This window comes from Odontomachus brunneus, unplaced genomic scaffold (assembly GCF_010583005.1).
Source record: "Odontomachus brunneus isolate Ranch 3 - 2012 unplaced genomic scaffold, Obru_v1 Obru_scaffold_002, whole genome shotgun sequence".
Classification (NCBI taxonomy): Eukaryota; Metazoa; Arthropoda; class Insecta; order Hymenoptera; family Formicidae; genus Odontomachus; species Odontomachus brunneus.
Window position 1 is genome coordinate 5,025,154 of NW_022639452.1, and position 21,639 is coordinate 5,046,792.

General features: G+C 29.0%; 1 protein-coding gene across 5 annotated transcripts in view; it reads left to right on the forward strand.

The window, feature by feature from the left end:
- The window catches only part of LOC116841600 (glutaredoxin domain-containing cysteine-rich protein CG31559-like), a 69,732-nt gene that overhangs the window by 33,505 nt on the left and 14,588 nt on the right, over positions 1-21,639 (forward strand). For all 5 annotated transcript variants that reach the window (XM_032809735.1, XM_032809743.1, XM_032809725.1 and 2 more), the window contains one exon: positions 15,093-15,326. In XM_032809735.1, coding sequence (XP_032665626.1) covers positions 15,093-15,326 — 234 coding nt within the window. The remainder of the gene's footprint in view (positions 1-15,092; positions 15,327-21,639) is intronic.

Here is a 21,639-nt window from a genome sequence, read left to right on the forward strand (position 1 = left end):
GATTAAGGAGTTTTAGTGCTGTATTTCCCAGGGTTATTTCGGAATTTTAGTCGGAATTTTTATTGGGGAAAGACAAAAAAAAAGGTCTTACGATTCGGAATTGTTTGTTGTTTCCCGACAGAGGAGGCAAAGATAGAGTGCATGACTCATGTCTGCACAGGACGTAACAAACCTAAGATGGCACTTTTAGTGAAGGAGTGTCGTAAACAAATATTTATTTATTGGAAAAGTTTTACAAAAACACTAAGAAAAAGTTCCTCTTTGGTCTGTATTAAGTTTTATATATACTTCTAAGATCCATACTGATATCAGAAAAATTCAAAATGGATAAACTAAGATGGCGGCAAAAAAATGAAAAAGCACGAAATGATAGATATTTCCTACGTACAAAATTTCTGACAGTAAAAAACAGATTGTTTCTAGATGGTATAGTATACCTAGGCAATTTTATCCTCAGGTTTAGTCCTTTGATAATATAGTTAATTAAAAATGGCACACCCAATATGGCGACATAACTTAAAAAAACATCAGAATAATCAAATTATCAAAGTTTGATTGTATTATTATGAAACATTTGTAAGGAATACTTCATAAAATATGAAATTTTTCTAATGGCTGTGTCATATTTTAGTCCTAATTCTAATCTATTTATTGGGCTGTATAAGGCTCAGTTATTCGGCTCCATAAGTCTCAAGTCAAAATTCTCAAATAGAACTCTTCTTTATTTCAAAATTTATGTCTGCAGCTAAAATGACAAATTCAGGTATGTCCCATTTAAATTTTATGCATGAACTCATTTTGGGCTCGTAAGGCTCAATATGAATATATCCAAGGTTATGTATAAGCATAGAATTTTGTAGATAAAATCATAAAAAATCCGAGTTCTGCTAAAGGAGTCGGATTATGAGCAGATAAGCTAGTTTAATTGTAGCTCAATCTAGTAACTGGGTCCCGTAAGACCGAAATCACAATTTGCATAATCATAGTCATATTTATTTTGGGCCTTATGAGTCCAAAATGAATTTATGCATAAAATGTATACAGGACACACCTGAATTTGTAATTTGAGCTGTAGACATAAGTTTTTAAATAAAGAAGAGTACTATTTGAGAATTTTGACTTATAGAGCCGAATAACTGGGTCTAGGACCAAAATGTGCCAAAGTCATTAGAAAGGTTTCATATTTTATGAAACATTCCTCACAAATTATATTTCCTTACTTATTATATCCTCACAAATTTTATAATAACATAACTAACCTTTGATAATTTGATTATACTGATGTTTTTTTAGGTTATGTTACTATATTATAGTATACGCCATTTTTTATTAACTATATTACCAAAGGATTAAAATTCATGATAAAATTACCTACTAAAGTAGAAATCGTATACGTTTCGCCAGTATGGAAAAATGGCCCGATACTGCGTCGATACCGAAAAGCGGACGTCCGGTTTTGGTACTGGCTCAGTACTGGGTCTAATATAAAAAAACTGTATTGTTAGTACTGGCTCCGTACTAAGGTTAGGTACTGGATAGTCGTACCGTACATGTACTGGAGCGTTATCGAAAAGTGTTAAAAAAATAATAAAATAATAAAAATAACTAAAATAATAAAAATTACTAGGAATTGATAATGGGAATAGGTACTTCTCCAGTGTTAGGAATCAATACTTTTTTTTATACGGGTACAGTATTGATTTTCGGTACTGTGACAGTACTGTTTTCCGATATTGACTCTTTTCTATCATCCCACTATCATACCAATACTAAACCCGTACTGGTACTATGCCAGTAACATTTACCATAAATTGGTACTGGGCCACTTTAATGCCAATAGTAAATTCCTACTTGGGTAGATACACTATACCATCTAGAAATAGTCAGTTTTTTACTGCCATAAATTTTGTACATAAGAAATATCTACCATTACGTGCTTTTCCACTTCTTTGTCGCCATCTTTATCCACTTTGAATTTTTCTAATATCAATATGGACCTCAGAAGTATATGTAAAACCGCATAATGTAGACCAAAGAATTTTTAGTTATTTTGTAAAATTTTTCCAATAAGTAAAGTTTTTTTACAACACTCCTTTACTGTCATTTTAGGTCCGCCATATTGATTTTTCGAAAAAGGCCCCACAATATATTAAAATGGAGATATTAAGTTAACATTTAAGCCCCGACAAAAATTTTTTCATGCAAATAAATTCTGAGCAGAGGAGGGAGTCTCTTTGACAGAGAATGCCTCATATATATGTATGTGGAGCATTGTTTATTAAATCTGACACCTCTTCCTGTCCAAAAATTGGGGCAAAAGTTTCTTTTTGGGTTTATTTTAATATTAGTATTACAATATTTTCTTTAAGAAAATTTCTTTAGAAAATACTAAGTAAGAACCGAGATTTTGAAGTGTATTCAATATTGTTAAGTATATTTTCGCAGCATTTAGCCGCCATATTGGCTTCAACTATTTTAAAGTTTGATAGTTGAGTATTATAGATTCTTGACTAGCGACTAAAAAACACTGTAATACTAATTTTCATGAAAATTGCACTAGTCGTTATTTTTAATTCAGAATTTCGCAATTGTTAAATCGTCTTCCGTAAACTTTGGCCACCATATTGGATCCGCCATATTGAAATGTGACACTGTCATCATAGATGTAAAATCAGCGATTAAAGAAATACTGCAACACTGAATAATGAACATTGAACCTATAGTGTAAGTCTCAGTTAACAATATCATTATTTTTTATCATTTTCGTAAAATTTAGTCGCCATATTGGAACCGACCACTTAAAAATTTGATATGCTGATTACAAATTCGTTATCAGCGACTGAAAAAATACTATAATACTAGATTTTATGAAAATAGTTATCCGTTTAGTACATTTTAATGAGTGATTTCACTATTTATAGTTCGTTTTCCTCAGATTTTGACTACCGTATTGGGTCTGTCATATTGGTTTTTTAAAAAGGCCAGGGTCTAAATAAAAGTACATGTATATAGCTATAAAATAAATAAATAGCCCAAAAAGATATTTTTTGGTTGCCCCAATTTTTGGACAGGAGGTGTCAAATTTGACATAGAATGCCTCGTATATATTTATTATTATTATTTATAGGCGTATGTTAAGGACACCTTATATTTCGTACCTTCTAAAATTTTAAAATTTAATATTTTTTTGATATGTAAAAAGTCGTTCCTTTGTAAGAAAAATGCAATTTGTTCTATGCCGTTTTGTTAATCTTCAATTTTTCATAAAATCCGTGATGTATGCACTCAATATACATCTATTAACCCTTTTAATCTTGACTTTTTAGAAAATATTTATCGATCAAATTTTTTATTGTGCTGAAATAGGTTGGTGTTGTAGGTGCCAAAAAATCACACTTTCTATCCACCTGAATCTACCCCTAGAAACAAAAACCACTCCTCATCATAATTAAAATTATCGTTTTTTAATTTTTATCGTTCTGTACAAAGTCTTTTTGATAGAATATCATATAAAAAACATAAATAATGTTTCTTAAATAAAAATTGGTGGATCCTTACCCCGAAACCGTGACAGTATCACGCATTCATTACCGTGAAAGGCGAGGGGACTCACGCTAAAAAAGCACCCTGAAACCATAATAGTATCACGTACTGACTACATTTTTTAGTTCTCTTTATGACATGATGTTATAGTAGATAGACCTCAAATATAGAGTGTATTCTGATTTACAACGGAACACATAGGAGTATGAATTATGTTTGCAAAGTAGAAGAATTTCTCTTGCATATGGTGAAACAAGCAAGCAAATATCTCAATTTTTCAGAAGTTATCGACTTCTAAACACGTTCCTAGGAACTAAAATTCCTAGTGAGCCTGAAAAGATTGAAAATATATGAGAAGTCGATTAATTCAATAGTCTTTTCGAGAAATTTTTCACGCCAAATTTGAAAACATCTCAGTCGAAAATGAAGTGGTCGCTAGTTGAAGTGGAACCTGATTATGGCCTATTTGGAGCATTCAGGAGAGGTTCAAGTGGGCAACATTCAGTTTCCAGCAAGCTACACAATCGCTTCATTTTTTACTGGGACTACTTCGAAGAAAACGCATTTAAAGTTTTAGATACGATAATTCCAAACAACTATTATGTTTTTAACATTTATTTGTACTAATAATTTTTTAAATATTTTTTAGTTTTTTTTAATAAACGTACCAAGTTACAAATCGATATTGGGGTTTTTTCAGAAAAAATGTCTAAATATAGTTTATTTTTTGGGTGTTCAAAGTCTCTTAAATTAAAAAGGAAATCTAAAATTAATAATAAAATATGATGAATTAATAACTCACTTTGTGAACGTGTATGTGAGAAAGAGAGAAAGTTTCAATTAATTTTTTTTTATACACATTAAATTTATTTCATTTTAATATTCTACATAGTGCGGTTTGTAACATATCTTTTATGGTCTCGCCACTACTTAAGGAGATCCCTATTGAATCGTGAGATCTACACGAAGCATGAGATCTACACGTAACGTTGTGTGAAATCATCACGACGCAAAAAATTATTCACAACGTACGATATGCGCCCGCTTTTCATGCACGTTCTATTACAAAAAACTGCATGATGGATAAATTATTTTCTTATAAGTTTCTCCCTCTTTTTCATTGATCGTATATTGAGGAGGATTAACGACGCTCGTATTCATAAAATGGAGAATACTAACTTGTCATACCAGATAATTAATTCTATTTCTGTAATAAGCTTATTATTATCGTGCACGAAACTGTTATTGATAATCGTTGATAAAGTAGAGAGAAAAACAAATAGTGTCAACTTATTTCTCGACTGCTAGATGGATAAATATGAAAACGAATAATCTTGTCAAATTTTGTTACGCTTATTGCAAAATCCAGCGCAATTAATAGTTGTCGGAAGAAGGACACGTTAAAAATTGAGACCGTTACGATTTTTGCCTTCGTTTTTCTAAAAACTTAGTCCTTTATAAACTTAGTCTTTACTTGAAATTTGTTTCATATGAGATATTCAAATCTGAATTTCAAATTATATTAGAATTTTTTATTTGAATCATATGATATTTGTAACATATTTGTAATTGCGTTTCTACTGAGAAACTTTTTATATTTAACTCGAAATTCAGACATGAGTATTTCATTCGAGACATATTCAAGTTGTCAACAACTATTAATCAAATTTTATATAACCAAGTAAAAAAGACGGTAAATGAGAACTAATCGGCGTAGTTGTTGGTGCGGATATTTAAATATTTAATTAATAATTAATTAAACTTATGAAAGGATTATATATATATATATATATATATATATATATATATATATATATATATATATATATTGTCTGATACACACACACAGTATTATTTTCTCGGACTTGCAACGTATGCGACGAATCAACCTTCGACTCTTTATCCTAAATTAATTAATATCAATTAATTTCAATATCTCATCCCCAACAAACTATTTTAATTACGCTCCCCAAAAAACTAGTTTAATTATGCTCTTCTTTTTTATTTTTCTTACGATGTCAATACTAATTTTAAATGTAGTGGAAAATACTGCCTCAACCAGGCGTCCAACCTGGACCTTTCCATTTGCTGGATAGAGCGTCATATCAATTCGGCCATCGAAAGTCCAACAGTATTCTAGAAGATTTCATTTTCTTTAAATAATAATAAATAATAATAATAATATTTTCTTTCAATTAACATGATTTAATTTAAGTTTATGTTGTTTTGATCTTACATTAGGAATGTCACGTCTTAGTTGATTTTAAAACGTGTTAATTGTCCTTTTTGGGTCAATGGATTTAACCACTTTACCCTGGGATGGACAAGTTCGTGTGATTGTGTGTGATTAAATGTGTAAATGTAAATGTGTGTACAAAATAATTATTTTACTTACTGATTCTGGTTGATTCTTTCTTTAAGAAATTTTAAATTACTTGAAGTGCTTCTCGTGCTATAGTTATAGAGAGACTGAAGAGCTTGCGATCGGACTTAAGAGGTTGGAGAAGGTTTGGGAATGTAACGTGACACTTAGGTCAGAGGATATGTTAGGAAACAAACCTTTATCTTCCCAGTATCTTATTTACGACTTTAATGTTTTATCTTAATGATCCATTTGTTATATGTATTGTTTGTTTTTATACGTTTGATTAATTAATTATAACTGACTGATCGATTGTCTAATTGACTGATTCCTTATCTTTAGTCTGATTTTTGTTTCTATTATTACTTCTTGTTTCAAGTTTGATTTTTTGTCTTACTACTCTCTTACGGACTGTCACTACTACTACTTTTTTTTGTGTGCAGTTGCACCCGCTTTTATAGGCAGGTGGCGAGATACCCCCGCGTGAGTTCTCACCATCTTTTAGTAGAAGGTGGAAGATGCTTCTCACGACATGTGAGTAATAATCAATAGTGAAATTTCGACACCTTATTATCAGTCCATTGTTCTTTGACCACCCAGGGCATTTATTGCATTCCTGGTGGTAACATAAGGTGCACTTGGTCAAACTGAAGAGAAGTTACGTCGGACGTAACAGGAATTCTTAAAACTCGCATATATGTATATATTGTGCACAGAGAGAACGTTTTTTTTGTTTGTATTAGGTTGAGCCATAAGTTCATGCGGATTTTTAAACAAAATTGAACTACATTTTGTTCTTGTTAAAAACAATTTTTATTAATAATATATATGCCATTTTGATCGATAATCTTTTGTCATCTTTCACGTAATTTCATAATTTCCCTCTTGTAAAACTTTTATACTTTTCCGGCGAGGAAATATGAGGAAAAGTAATTTTATATATCTTCTAAATAAGCGAAGTTTATACTGTCGACTTTGAAGGAGTTCTGTAATAAGCGAGACAGATAATAATCGAAGAAGGCAATGTCAAATAAATATGGTGGGTGAAGCAAAACTCTAACAATTTTTACAGAAATAATAAAATATAATGCATCTGAAAAACTTATTACTGCCTTCTATTCTCAAGTCGCAACTATAATTCGCAAAAACAATTCTACTTAATTAAACACTATCACTTACACTACACATATGCTTTGCAGTGTTATCTATCAAAGCATATAAACAGATGATCAACTGTATGGAACTATTCTTCTAATATTAATGATATTATATATTATATAACAAATGTCAACTAGACAAAAATCCGTACGAGCTTATTTAATATTCCTATTCGTTTGACTTTAACTTGTTGAGCTCAAACAATATAATTTTATATCTAGTACCATTTATTTATTTTGATCAAACTATGTTGCTTGAAAGACACTATTATTTAAAGAAAATAAAATTTGATACATATTTATATATTTAATTTAGTATATTTCAATTAAATGACATATTTTAGTTTATAGTTATATTTTAAATGTTATTTCTCATGGAAATAAATCGTGTTATTTGATTGAGAAAAATGTTATTGTTTTGTCTTTGATCTAATCTCTCCATATATTGTGCTTGTAGTATAATCAATATAATATTTAGTTAAAAATCCAGGAGCAATCATGTCGTGCACTAAAATACATTTTATCAACAATTTGTTATTGCATTGTTTTCAACAATTACTATTAAAAGAAAAAGATACTATAAAGCACTATAAGCACAATATTATAAATATATCAAAACTAATTGGTGTCATTAATTCCTATATGATTGTTGAAGTCAAACAACTCAACCGTGGTCAGTAAAAAGGATGGGTGACCGAATCATGAGGATGATGAAGTATTTAAGTAGAAAATCACGGTAGAATAAAGGCGCAGACGATAAAGTAATAAAAAAGAGATCGTCGAATGCGTAAAAAGAGATGTCAAGCTAAAAAAAAAACAAAAAAAAATATATATATATATTTAAATTGAATTATTAAACTTTTATAATAAAATGAAAAAATATATTGAAACTATTTTCTTCTTTGAATTAAACAATAAATTGGGTAAAACTTTACAATAACGGACTCAGCACCTATGACCTTGACCTTCATATACATGATAGAAGTCATCCTCCTAAGTAACCTTCAGAAACCTTCAGAATATTTCAGTCATCGCTCGTTGTTTGTTAAAAAGTTATTAAAGAAATAGTTTTATAAACGGAACGTAATTTTGGTACACAGTATACATTGAAATATAGTAAACAGTACACGTATATGCGCGGAGGAGGGGCTCTGCCTCTCCCTCCGCACACCCTAAAGAAGAACTAACTTTAATCTTACCCATCCATTGAAATATGGTAAAACGTACACGTAGTTGCATAACCTATCCTTTACATTTTTATACATAATTAGTCAATGAAAAATAACAAAACTACTTGCGATATTTTTTGCATATAGGGTATATTAGAATATTGCAAACAGTATTCTTGTATTGTTTTTTATTGACAAATTATGTATTAAAATGTAAAGGTTACATATTCTCGTGCTTACAATCCGAAAGAAAGTCTACAATTATTTCGTTCCACACATATTTTCTCGACTTTCCATGCAAAATCACAAGCGACTACTGACATATATACTACATATATATCGCATTTTACCTCGTAACAGTATCGAAAAATTATAATATATTTTTTAAATTTCTTTCATTAATAGCTTTTTAATAACAGACCACGAGCGACGGCTGAAACCTTTCGAAGATTACTCAAGAGGGTGACCTCTATCATATATATAAAGGTCAAGGTCATACGTATTAAGTTCGTTATTGTAAAGTTTTATGTTATTTTGACTATTCTAATAGATAAATTTATTTGTATTTAATAAAATTGATTGAATCCGAAGAAATCGTTCCCTTTGTGTATTTAACACTCGATATATTTCTCTTCTACTAAAGAATGTAATTACCAACACAATAAATTGCGTTATCATTAGAAGAGTAATCACTTCGTGATACTCGATAATGTAATAATGCAGAATTAATAGATTACTAAATAGATCTTCTAATAATAAGCTCTGATTAAAGGGAAGCTTCAATTTAACTCGTAGAATGTATAATATATGCGTGAAAAAATTCACTCACCGTCAGTTTATAGTCTATGACGCGATGCTTGGCACTTTGTTAAGCCATCTGGTTCGCGTGCACGGTCGTATCGACGGCTCTGCCCATTTCAGGATGGCATGTAATTATAATCGCAAGCAATCGCTATACGTGTCATTGCGTAGGGTAACGGGTATCGGTACGAACAAGTGGGTTAGCAAAAAGATAATGGTTAGGAGCGATTAGCCGAGATCTTACCGTACATACTGCCACAATGATAGTGTGCTTTTATCGTGCGGATCATGCATCTGGTACGACGGGTCCGGTTTCCCCGGTCGAGTATATTCATTAGCAGTCGTGTCGCGGCACAGCGAGCACGTGGTGATCTACAATGCCGATCAAACGTGTCTGTTCGACGTACGTACGTGGAATTACCATACCGTAGATATTTTGGTGGAAATTTTATTAGCCCGAGTGAATGTTATATTACCACGCGCTAATTTTTATAAGATAAATTAACGACAAGGTAGGGTAAACTCGGATAAGATGGCCATACTTTTTTAAAATGCAAAAAAAAATACATTTCTTATTGTTATTTTTTAATAGTGTTTGACATATTACTTCACTGAAGCCTACAGTACATAATACCAGAGTTAAAAGGAAAATATTTCAGTGAAATTATTTATTACAAAAATATCAAAACATAAGCATTGACCATCTTACCTAAATTTATAAGACAGGATGACCATAAGGAATAGATGACCTATACATATTTTATATTTTATGTCCAAGATTCTGTACCTATTATTATATTATTTTATAAAATAATGGAAAAAACATAATTTGACATATTCATTATAGTATAGGATATTTAATATATATTATTTGTGAAAAATATAATACACATATAAAATAGAAACCTCTATTACAAAACTTAAATTCTAAATCCAATTTTTGATCAAAACATATTGCACATAAGATTTAATTACTCTAATATTGAAAGTAACTTTTGAAATATAACGACTTTCGTTTTATAAATGTTAAAATGATAGTGGGCCATTTTACCCAAAATATGAGTAAAACACGATTATAATAGTACTTATAAACAAATAATGAAAACGAAAATAAAAATGCATGTTATATTACAATTTACATACCTACTTTATGTATCTAACGTTGATAGCTTAACTGTAATTTATTTGACGTTGCAGTAAGTTTTAGTGGACACATGAGAAATTTTACAGGTAGTCGGAAATAAAAATATAATATAATATTTATAATTTTCGAAAAATGTACGCATATACATTACGATAAATATTGATTATTTTTGTGACTAATTATATAAACGCAATGTTTTGCAATTATTAGAGAAATTATTGGTCTTTCCGGTATGGCCATAATACCCGAGTTTACCCTATCGTGAGATATTGTTCGTACGAAAAAGCCTCACTGCTTTTTAGAAAATTTTATCTTGACTTTTATTTCAAAATTTTGCACGTATCATGGCATGAGATATTTTTCAGCAGAGCAGAGAGTTTCAATGGATATTCGTCGTGAGACACAAGAATAACACGCGTTACGCTTTAAGAACAGTAAATTGCAGTCTGGAGTTTTTACGAGGGCGGTGACGTTAATAATGGAACGATGGTTTTTGTGCAGCGTAATTTATTTGACAGATCCGAATTCGCTACAGTAATGAAAAAAGAAACTTACACCGAGATATTTCAGATCCGCATGGTATATTATGTGCCTTTACAAATGATGCGATACAAATGCTGTCTTACAATTGTGCGAAGTTCTTTATAAGTGGAAAGTCGTTATCTGACATTATGTACAAACTGCACGCGCACTGAATTAGTTTATCGCTTTTTGCATGGTATGAGAAATAATTTAATATAATATTAATTATACAAATTAATTTGATACTTTTAGTTTTGCGTTCTTAAATATTATTTATAAAATATTATTTGAAGAATTAAAATTTTAATATGATTTAAATTTTTTACCACTTTATTGCATTATGTCACAAAACGCTCCGTAAGATGACAAACGAGTCCTATTAATGTAAACAATGTTAATATACATAATTGTCGTCGACAATATACATATTTCTTATGGTATGTCTTTTTGCACTTTTTAATTGAAGAAAAATGCCGCTAAATTGCATTGATAACTTTATCGATTCAAAATCACCCAGTTTCTCCCAGGTAAGAATGAACAATTAGCCTAATTTTAAGCCCGGGTTGGACCAATACTAAGAAAGCTTCGGCTAAGCTTACTTATTAGGTTTGACCCAAACCTGGGTGAAGTCAGGAATGATAAAGCCTCGGGCGAGGCTTGGGCTGCTAAACCCAAGGTGGCCCAAGGTTGGGGTGATAATAAACTCAGGTTTGGCCCAAATAGTTCCGTAATTACATACAGAGAAAAAGATTACTTTGAATTTAAAAAATTTTATTGCATTTAAACAAATTTGATTATTGGAATGTTCCAAAGAAACTAATGTTTCGATCAATAAGTATGATTATTAGACTTTTCAAAGAATGTATATCTTCGTCTTAAATGAAAAATTTATTTGAATCAGAAAGCATATTCTCTTTGGTTCAATATTATATTATTTTATTCAAGCGATGTATAATACATATTACGTTTGTAATGCCTTCCTCTATAGACTTCGATCTTAAACGCCGTGGCCGGCCATCCATCCAAGCTGACCGCGATAAAGCATTGTTTAAACTTTGATCATCAAGCAACACGATTTTAAAATGTTCCGATGATATTCTGTACTTATACAATGCATCTTCTTATAGTGTTTCTAGTACATTATAATATTTTTACTAGCAAGTATTGAAACAATTACATTCCATGTGCAACGAATATTGATAAGATGTATATTAGTGAACTAGTGGTTTTATGATAGTTTTTACATTTTTAGATTTTTAACGAAATATTATAATAGTTAATTCAAACAAGAAACAAGTATTAAAAAGTTTCTAAAAAAACCCAAATTAAATAAATCAAATTATTAAATTTTAAAAAACTTTTGAAAAATATTATTTTAAATAATAATGTTTTTTCATCAAATATAAATAACAGGATTTTCTTCAATAAAATAACAAAGCTTTTCAATATTTGTTATTTCAATATAAAGCATTATGTTTTTCTATATAATTGCATTTCTATATAATAAAGAAATTATTAGTTTTATTTATTTATTGTAACTAAATAATAATATATTATTCGGTTAAAAGATATTCTTCAAATAATAATGTTTTTGTGTTAAATAATAGAGTTTTATTAAATAAAACAACAAAATTTTTATTTAAAAAATGATGTTTTTTATAAGCATATGTTATTTCAATGAGATAAACTTCAGTCAAACAAATAGAAATACAAAATCTAGAGAAACCTTTTTCTCTGTATATATATATTTTTTACTGCAAAAGTTTTAAGACAACTGTTTTCTTTGTATCATTATCGTTATTTTAAAATTTCAATTTGCTTTTTAAAAAACGTGATTTTCACCTTATAATACGATTTTGACACCAATATTTGTTTGCTCATTATTATTGTACATAAGTTTATAATTAATGTCAAAAGTATTTAAATAATTATTAATGTTGTTTTATATTAGTTACAAACCAATCACAAGCAGACACGACGCTTGTCACGATAGACAAAAATGTCAGTAATACCATTGATACTTTTGATTAGCTCCTGTGATAAGTAGTGCGTCTATGTGTGATCAACTGCAGAGCAGTGATGTGAAACATTGGTGCATTGGTGACTGTTTTCACATAATTACTTCAGACTAATGTTTATATAATGTTATTTTTCGAGTTACCGATCATATATATCTATTTTTCTAGAGTTAACTCATAAAAAGTTAAAATTGTAATTGAAGAATTCGTCCATGAGACTTTGAGATTATAACATTGAGTATCGTACTTTAGTTTAACTTTGGTTAAGCAGAAATGCCGAAGTTTGGCTGCACTATGGCAGCTACATTGCTGTTTAAATTTGCGCTCGAGTTTGGCGCAATATAGCCGTGGTACAGCCAAACTTCGACATGTTCGCTCAGCTAAACTTGGACCTTGCGCCCCAGTTTCACCCAAGACTGGACTGTTTGGCTCATGTTTGGTCTAGGTTTGGACCATTAACAAATTAATTAACATTGGTGATTCCTATTTGAGCTGTATCGAAATTAAATTCAATTGCTCGAAAGATAGCGTAATCATTGAAAATAATGGAAATTATTTTGATAATTGAAAATATAATATTATCTTTGTAAATAAGTTTTCATTTTTCCAAGAAAAAAGCACCGAATTAATTTGTATACCTAATAAATTGTTCTTTCTCATTATGTGTAGATATTGTATTCTTAAATGTAGATTTATCGCTGTACTTTTCTTTCTCTTCATCTTTTTCGCAATATTTCGTGATTTAATTAAAAAATGTGCTAAACATATATTATATTATATTATACAAATATATACAAATTATTGACTTGAAGATAAAATAAATGAGAAATTATATTTTTTATTGAAATATATCTCTTTATTTATTTACAATATCTTAATACCTTATCTTATATAATTTTCTTTTCTCTTATATATTACCATTTTAATTCTTTTCGATATATTTTCAATCGGAGTTTCATACTTATTCTTGATTTCTTCTGGTGCTAAATTTGTACCAATGCGTTTAAATTAAACCTAAATAAGTCTTACCTATCTTATAATCGACAAATGATTAAAAAAATAAGTATATTTACTATAAAGAAAATTAATATAAAAAAATTTAAAACATTACAATAAAGAGAGCAATAATTAGAAGATATGTCAACGACAACAGTTGATTTTAATACTAGTGTTGTCAACAAGAATAATTAATGGAAAAAATTTCCTAAGTTTTATATGAATTAAATTTTCATTGAGAATAAATAATTCTAAGTTGTTAAAGTGCGCACTATATCGAAATAGGATCAACGCAATCGATGTGCGAATTATAGATAATTATTCTAATAGGTGACAATAGTCATATCCGGGTGTGTGGCGCTTTTGTCTTGGCCTTCTTCTTTTCCGGTCAGATTCTTGCGAATACGTGAAGGTGATATACGTAAAAACCGTTGTGTCGAAATAATGACGTGAAAACTAGAAGTTGACACGGCGTATACTGTCTGAACACACATAACCAACATAAGTGAAACAAAATTTTAGAAAAAATCATTTTAATCTGAAATAAAATGGAATTCTACAAAGTTAATAAGGAGAACTAAAAATATTGATTTCAGTTTAACAATTTGTACATGTCTATACAAAAAGCAAATAATTTTAGGCAAAGCACTTAAAATACCGAAAAGTACGTTTAAAATATATTTTACGTCAAAAATATACTTTATTAAGCGAATCTTCGATGATTACTTTTTCGGTAATCACAATTCTTAAATTAGCGAGACATATCATCTTTTAATGAGAATATCATTTTCATCGGGTAAGGAGACGTAATTTTGGCATGCAAAACAGTCTCAACGTATAATGTACACAATATGCAAAGATTTAATTGCGCAAAGCGTGATGAAAATTTACATGTTACAGTTATGAATATTCCATAGCAAATTAATGAAATTCCCTGTCGAGCATATACAATAGCCTATGCATATAGTCCGACGGTTAGGCACGCCCTAATAAAATTGATTATATTAAAGGAATAACTGGCAAGAATATACGCATTGCTGAGCAAGAATCGGAAATTGTGCAGCCTGTGATTGAATTGCTGAACCATAAAGAGAACTCTTTCATGCTAAAATTGTCGTTTGGTGTTTATCCAAGAATCGATCGCCGATAAAAAGGAAAAAATCGCTGTCTCGTGTTTATCGTTGACTTCAGAGCTCTATTAATTTATCAATAACAACACGATCACGTACGCGTGATTGTGTTCTTATCGGATATAGGAATCATTGTCCCGCTATTACACTATCATAAATTTCGAACGATGGGATTTATGTTTTATTCAATAAAATGAGATTTACGCGAAACTTGTTACTATTTTTGGTGATATGTTACGTATTGTTTCAGGCTTACGTGGAAAGGGAAAAGGGTAGAGTGGTGCTTTACACGACGTCGTTGGGCATCGTTAGGGAAACCTTTACCAATTGCATGAAGATGAAGCAAATGCTCTGGACAAATATGGTCAAATATGAGGAAGCGGACTTATTCCGTGACACGGAATTGCAAACCGAACTTAGGGATCGTACCGACTCGGAAGTTGTAACATTACCGCAGCTCTTCGTCGATGGTCAACACATAGGGGTATGTGTATATCTTCAGTTATAAAACATTAAAATAATCGCGACAAATGACTAAGGAAGGAGGGAGAGAAGAGAGAGAGAGAGAAGCGAATAATAGATTTTAACAAATATTCTTTCTATCTTCGCAATAATGATTGATACATGCTTTATTGCGGGACGTTAGATAATAAAACGTGAGCTGGCATTTAATGTCGATATAGATCTTCCTCCTTCGTGAATAGAATAATTTCTATAATAAAAAATGTTACATACACACATACATGCACGCGCAAACGCCGACACACATACACACACACACACATACACACAAGTTGTCCCAAATCCATCTCCGCAATGTTCGTGAAAACGTAGAACGGATTGAAGTGAACATAAAAGTCTCATACGGTTTTGCGATATTTACAATAAATTTCGAGATATTAATTAAGAAAATATTATTAAAGATCACACGTGATATGATAGATGAGTTGTAATGGCACCATCTGCTGTTGTATACTTATACATTAGGTCAAATTGAACAAAACATCCTCTACTTTTTTTTTAATAACTTTGTAAATTTTTAGTTATTAATTAAAGAACATTAATATATTTATATGATCGCGAGCGATCATTCGCTAATCTTCTTTAATTAATAATTAAAAATCTACAGTAATACATAATTTACAGTAACAATAATTAAAAATCTAACAGTTGTTAAGAAAATAGCAGAGGATTTTTTTCTTCAGTTTAACCTAATGTTCAAGCACATGATGGCAAACGTCGTTACTACAGCTTATCTACCATATCTCACGTGATTATTCATAAATCTTGTTTAATTAATATCTCCATAATTTTTGCGAATACCACTAAACGGTATAAGACTTTTATCTATCATAATGCGCGTGATTTTGATGATTTACCAATCTTCTTTAATTAATATCTCGAGGTTTATTGCGAATATCGCAAAATAGAATGAACTTTTATGTTTATTTTAATCCTTTCTACGTTTCCATAAAAATTGAAGAAGAAAGTCTGAAACATCCTATATATACAGGATCCTTTAATGAAAACTTTCCACTCTGATTACTCTGTAACTAATTGATTTTGTCAAAAATGGCGATATACGTTAATATTATTTTCAAAGACACTGTATGATTGTGATAAATTTAACTACACTGTTATAAAGTTCTTAAAAATAATAGCATTTTTGTAAGTAAATTTAAGAATTTGATATTAAAATTAATAATAATGAAGATTTTCATAACATTAGGATTTGTGTTATAAATTAGTTATAATATTTCATATTTCTTATGAAATCTGATATCTTCTATCTTATATTCCATGTTTTTTTTTTATTAAATTCCATATTAAATTATGAAACATTATAACACGTTATGATGTTAGAATAATTTTATTAATATAATAAGTGAAAATAAATTTATTTGTAGCATTTATAATTTTTGATGTTATTTTATAGAAATTCGAAGCACTTGAAATAAAGTCTAAATAAACGTGTATGGCTTGATATTCTACAAACTCAATATCATACAACTCATTTGAAAACAATACTGATATATACCAGTATTTTTTACAATAATCAGTTGGTTACAAAATAATCAGGGTGGAAAGTTTTCGCTGGCGGATATACAGATTCCTATATATACAGGGTATCCCATATGTCCCGGAACGGCTAAATATCTCAGAAAGTATGCACTTTTGAGAAAAATATTTCAGACAAAAGTTGCAACATATAAAGCAATGTATTTAGTGATGTTAGCAGTTTGACCTTGGGCGGCGTCGCCAAGGTCAAGTCAAAGTCAACTTTTCTTTTTCAAATAGAAACATGTATTTTTTTTATTACGAAATTTTATTGTACGTAAAGAAACAAACAACTTTTATTTGAAAAAATTTTTTTATATAACCTCTATTTTTTAAGATATTTGCGGAAATATCTACACAATTATTGGTTTCAATAATTTCTTACTCGAATTCTATTAACTTTACCAAAAAATAGCAAGAGATAAAAATTACTAAGTTTTGTCTCATAGAACTTCAAGAATTTTTTCAGAGTTTTTTATTAACTTTTTAATACTTCAAGAAAATGCAAGAAAATGCAGTACTAAATAGTTAATAAAAAATTCTGAAAAAATTCTCTGAAAGAGATTCTGCTCTATGAGATAAAAATAAACAATTTTTATCTCTCGCCATTTTTCGGTGAAGTTGATAGAATTCATATAAGAAATTATTGAAACCAATAATTTTGTAGATATTTCCGCAAATATCTTAAAAAATAGAGGTTGTATAAAAATTTTTTTCAAACAAAAGTTGTTTGTTTATTTACATAAAATAAAATTTTTTAATAAAAATACATATTTCTACTTAAAAAACAAAATTGATTTTGACCTGACCTTGGTGATGCCTAGGGCGACTTTGGTTGATCCAAAGTCAAACTGCTAACATCACTAAATGTATCACTTTATATATTGCAACTTTTGTCTGAAATATTTTTCTCAAAAGTGCGTACTTTCCGAGATATTCAGTCGGACCGGGACATATGGGACAGTCTGTATATACACACACGCCACGTGTGCATTAGTTGTGATTCGTTAGTTGTGAGTCCTTTCGAATTCATCCTCTTACATCTTGTGAAGAATTTGTCCAAGGCCGATGATACGCGTTGCGTAATCGGAATATTCGACATCGAGACAGTTGGGGAAGATGGATGATGTGGAATATCAAAGATAACCGTCGACAGACGCGAATGAAAATTGAATAAAATTACAAAATAAAATTTGAAAAGTCGGATTGTGTTATGTAACAAATAGACACATCAATTAAAGAAAATGACATGCATATTCCGATTTGTTATATAGAAAAATTATATTAGTATATAATTGGATTGAGTATTTTAAACGTTGTTAATAATAATACGACGAGAATTGGTGAGTGAAAATTTCTCAAGCAACATTATGTCGTCTTTAAATTCCGAAAGTGTCTCACAAACCTATTAGGTAGATATATTGTGTTCTGATTTAAGATGTGGAGATATTGGAGATTTGAATATGCTTATTTGTATCTCTTGTACATATAAATTTATTATAAATGTATACTATTTCGTTTTACTATTCATAAAAGAAAATATGTATGTAGTATATACATAAAATATACATAAATATAGTATACATAATATAATATACATAAATATAGTACACAATATAATATACATAAATATAGTATATACATAAAATATATATATGTATATTTCTGCAAACTTTTCGTATATTTTCAAGCTTGTAAATTTAGTTGTAAAAATATTCGACATCGAGACAGTTGGGGAAAATATATTATAACTTAATATTTTAAAAACATAATCTCAGTTATGCTTCAAAATGTATAAGTTTTTATGTAGTATAAAACATTATAGTCGATATTTGCACAGCTATTTAATTAAAATGACAAAAAAAAAACGTTTAATACGTAGATGTACACACGGTATATTAAAAACAGAATTTTGTAATTGGTTGATTTATGCAAAGGTATCAAATTTTAATGCAGTTGTGGAGGACACAACACACATAAAACAATATCTAGCATCTTTTAACAGAACATCTTTTTGACGACTGATAATAATGTGTAATTAAATATATCTGAGAATAATAATTGCAAAACGTTTCATTGACAGTACATCTTAGAAAACTTATCGCGACGATACTCTATTATGCCCCAAATTTCTCTATATACATGATATTCGTATAAGTTCATAAAATAATTCAGACATTAGAAAAGAAAGAATATATTTTATTTATTATAGTTTATTGTGTACTGTGTGCGATCGGTAAAGAATTATAATTAATCCACGCATTTTTTGTTTATACATCTTGCTCAAATTCAAATTGGATATTGATAATAACTGCCCGCTCGAATGCCTTAAAGAATCATTTTTACACTGCAAAACATTTTGTGTTAACAATTTGACACATTTTACGCGTCTCAATTTATCTATTTTAACTTTTGCATTAATTTAACAAAACAAGGCAGATATGTAAACAAATAAGATGATTATCTTAAACTTATAACATAATTTATAACATGACTTATCTCAAATTTATAACATAACACTTTACATATAAAATATATCACAAAAATTGACATATAAATTGTATTTTGTTAACACCCCTAGAAATGGTAATTCAATTAGGATAGACAAAATAAAATAATAATATATCAAATTAACGAATATGTTAAAAATTTAGCATAAAAATTTTTAGATATATCAACTGCAACAAATAAAAAAATGTTTTTACCATATATAGAAGAAAACTATAATTCAACATAGTAACTAAAAGAAAATCTGACCAAGTCACATGAGCAAAAGTTCACTATTTAATTAGCGTCTAATAAGTTTATTAAATATTTTCTCTGAAATTTTCCGTACATAACATGTTGTTTACAAAGCTGAGATGTATGTTTTGATATTTGTTATATCAACGCATATGTCTAACTGTTATAGTCTCGGCAATGTTGTTATATATACTCTTAAAAATGTCTTGTAATAGATGACTTTAAGATGTCTTTATAAAGTCTTGAAGATATTCAGAGTTGGGAAGTAATGCGTTACTTATAACGCCATTACCTTCATCATTACTTTTTTCGATAACGATTATTGCTTTTTTCTGTTTGTAAGGGTAACGATAACGTTGTTACATTTTTACAATAACAATAATGAAGTCAACTGTTATTTTTATTATCTTACTTATTATTATTTATTATCATTATTTTAGTTACCTTACTTATTATCGTTTATTATCATTACTTTTCGTTAGTTATCTTTATTCAATAGATGATGCGCTGGTCGTACGCTGATAATGTATATTAGGTATTAGGTATTTTTGAAATCGAAATATCTTGATATTTATTAGAAGACAGTACGTGATTTTATCTTATTCTTTATGTAAAAATAATTGTTAGTGCAAAGTCAGATTTCGTAACTTAGCTGTTAAATTTTAAGTTTAATAAGTTTAATAATATAAATATGCTTAGTGCGTAATTTATTTTTTTGTAAGGAAAAGGATGGAACAAGTATATATATGTATTACATAGTAAGCATACTTATTATTAAATTTGTTAAAAATTTTTAAGAGATAAATTGCAAAATCTGATTCTGTATCAACAATAATTTGTATGTAAAGAATAAGAAGGTAAGATAAAGATAAAATATAAGATAAAAGATAAGAAGCTAGAAGATAGAATAAAGCTTATAAAGAAATATTAGTTCTCCAAATCGTCTCCGAGGATTATTACAGTTTTGAATGGTTCGTTTTTTTTAGAAGAACTAATAATAATTTATAAGCTTAAAAACAGTAATTTCATTTTAAAATCAATTATATATTTTATTTTTTACAATAGTATTATAAAATAATAACAAAAAAGTAACGAACCATTACTTTCTTAGTACTAATAACGTTGACAAGTTATTTTTCAAAATTAGTAATAGTAACGAATGTCTTTTTATAAAAAATAACGGTAATGATAACAATAACGCATTACTTTTTGGATGTAACGTTCCCAATTAAATCTAACTTTGGAGATATCTATAAACGTCTTTTGATAACGTTTTAAAGATATTTAAAAAAAATATTTTATAAATACGTATTTTAGATATGCGTGAGAGAGAGAAGAGTTGTCTGGGTTTTTATTTCCATTATAAAAATCCATAAAAATCATCATCTCTTCGGGGTAATATTCCAGTATACAGTGACAGAATACGATGGCGAAGGTAGCCAAGTATTCAGTTTCAGCATGCAATTCTCGGACATAGAGTATCGGCTTTCACGAGTTTCTTCATATTGCATCCCATGTACTGTTGTTATCGGAATGTTTGGAAAGATGTGAGAAGTAAGCTGGAAATAATAAAAAATAGGGTCGATGCTCCATTTGTGACCACTTTAAGGATTTTCGACGAAATAAACGCGTTTTAATTAAATTCTTTTCGTTATCTAATGCCTTTAATTATTTTAATATATTTTTAAAGATCTTTAAATAATAAATGTAAGACCGATAAACAAAAATAAATTAAATACATTTTTAAAAAATAATACTTATATCATAATTTCCGATTTCACCGATTTTAGTCACCATATCACCAGTTCTTGCCATAATAAGTGGTTTGTTCTGGTCACGTAATGAAATTGAGATTAATTTATAATAAAACAATTAATAAAAAAGTATATGCAATAAAAATCATGGTTTAATGTTAATATCTTAATGTTAATATTTATTTTCAATAAGATATATATATATATATATATATATATATATATATATATATATATATATAT